Below are 1412 nucleotides of genomic sequence, written 5' to 3'. Positions count from 1 at the left end.
TCAACGTCCACATCCACCTCCACATCCACAAGCACGAGTACAAGCACGTCCACATCGACATCGACATCAACATCAACAAGCACATCAACCTCTACCTCCACTTCAACCTCAACCTCAAAAAGCACGTCAACATCAACGTCCACATCAACTTCAACCTCAACAAGTACCAGCACAAGCACCTCTACCTCAACCTCCACATCCACATCCACGAGCACGTCAACATCGACATCAACAAGCACATCCACAAGCACCAGTACTTCCACATCAACGTCCACAAGCACGAGTACAAGTACTTCCACCTCTACATCAACGTCCACATCCACATCAACATCAACAAGCACGTCAACATCAACGTCCACATCAACATCAACCTCTACATCAACCTCCACATCCACAAGCACGAGTACAAGTACTACCACGAGCACGTCAACGTCCACATCCACATCAACATCAACAAGCACATCAACCTCCACTGCAACCTCAACCTCAACCTCAACAAGCACGTCAACATCAACGTCCACATCAACATCAACCTCAACAAGTACCAGCGCAAGCACATCAACGTCCACATCCACATCAACATCAACCTCTACATCGACGAGCACGAGTACAAGCACATCAACCTCCACATCAACCTCCACTTCAACCTCAACCTCAACCTCAACAAGCACATCAACCTCCACTTCAACCTCAACCTCAACCTCAACAAGCACATCAACATCAACGTCCACATCAACATCAACCTCTACATCGACGAGCACGAGTACAAGTACTTCCACCTCCACATCAACATCAACAAGCACATCAACGTCCACATCAACATCAACAAGCACATCAACGTCCACATCAACCTCAACCTCAACAAGCACATCAACATCAACGTCCACATCAACATCAACCTCAACAAGTACCAGCACAAGCACCTCCACATCAACCTCCACATCAACATCAACCTCTACATCGACGAGCACGAGTACAAGCACATCAACCTCCACATCAACCTCCACTTCAACCTCAACCTCCACATCGACGAGCACATCAACATCAACGTCCACATCAACATCAACCTCAACAAGTACCAGCACAAGCACATCAACGTCCACATCCACATCCACAAGCACGAGTACAAGTACTTCCACGAGCACGTCAACATCCACATCAACAAGCACGTCAACATCCAAATCCACATCCACATCCACGTCCACGTCCACATCCACATCAACATCAACAAGCACATCAACCTCCACTTCAACCTCAACCTCAACCTCAACAAGCACGTCCACATCGTCGTCGACATCTACATCAACAAGCACCAGTACTTCCACAAGCACCTCAACCTCAACGAGTACCAGCACAAGCACATCGACGAGCACGAGTACATCAACCTCAACCTCAACATCAACCTCAACAAG

At 48.0% G+C, this 1412-nt stretch overlaps 1 protein-coding gene across 1 annotated transcript in view; it reads left to right on the top strand.

Annotated features, from left to right (window-relative positions):
* Nucleotides 1–1412, top strand: part of PTSG_12665 (uncharacterized protein) — a gene marked incomplete at its 5' end in the record, with an annotated part of 8541 nt that overhangs the window by 3621 nt on the left and 3508 nt on the right. The window contains 2 exons of the mRNA XM_004991730.1: nucleotides 33–1315; nucleotides 1347–1375. Coding sequence (XP_004991787.1) covers nucleotides 33–1315; nucleotides 1347–1375 — 1312 coding nt within the window. The remainder of the gene's footprint in view (nucleotides 1–32; nucleotides 1316–1346; nucleotides 1376–1412) is intronic.

Source organism: Salpingoeca rosetta (genome assembly GCF_000188695.1).
Source record: "Salpingoeca rosetta unplaced genomic scaffold supercont1.19, whole genome shotgun sequence".
Lineage (NCBI taxonomy): Eukaryota > Choanoflagellata > Craspedida > Salpingoecidae > Salpingoeca > Salpingoeca rosetta.
This window is presented reverse-complemented; position numbering and strand designations above follow the sequence as displayed.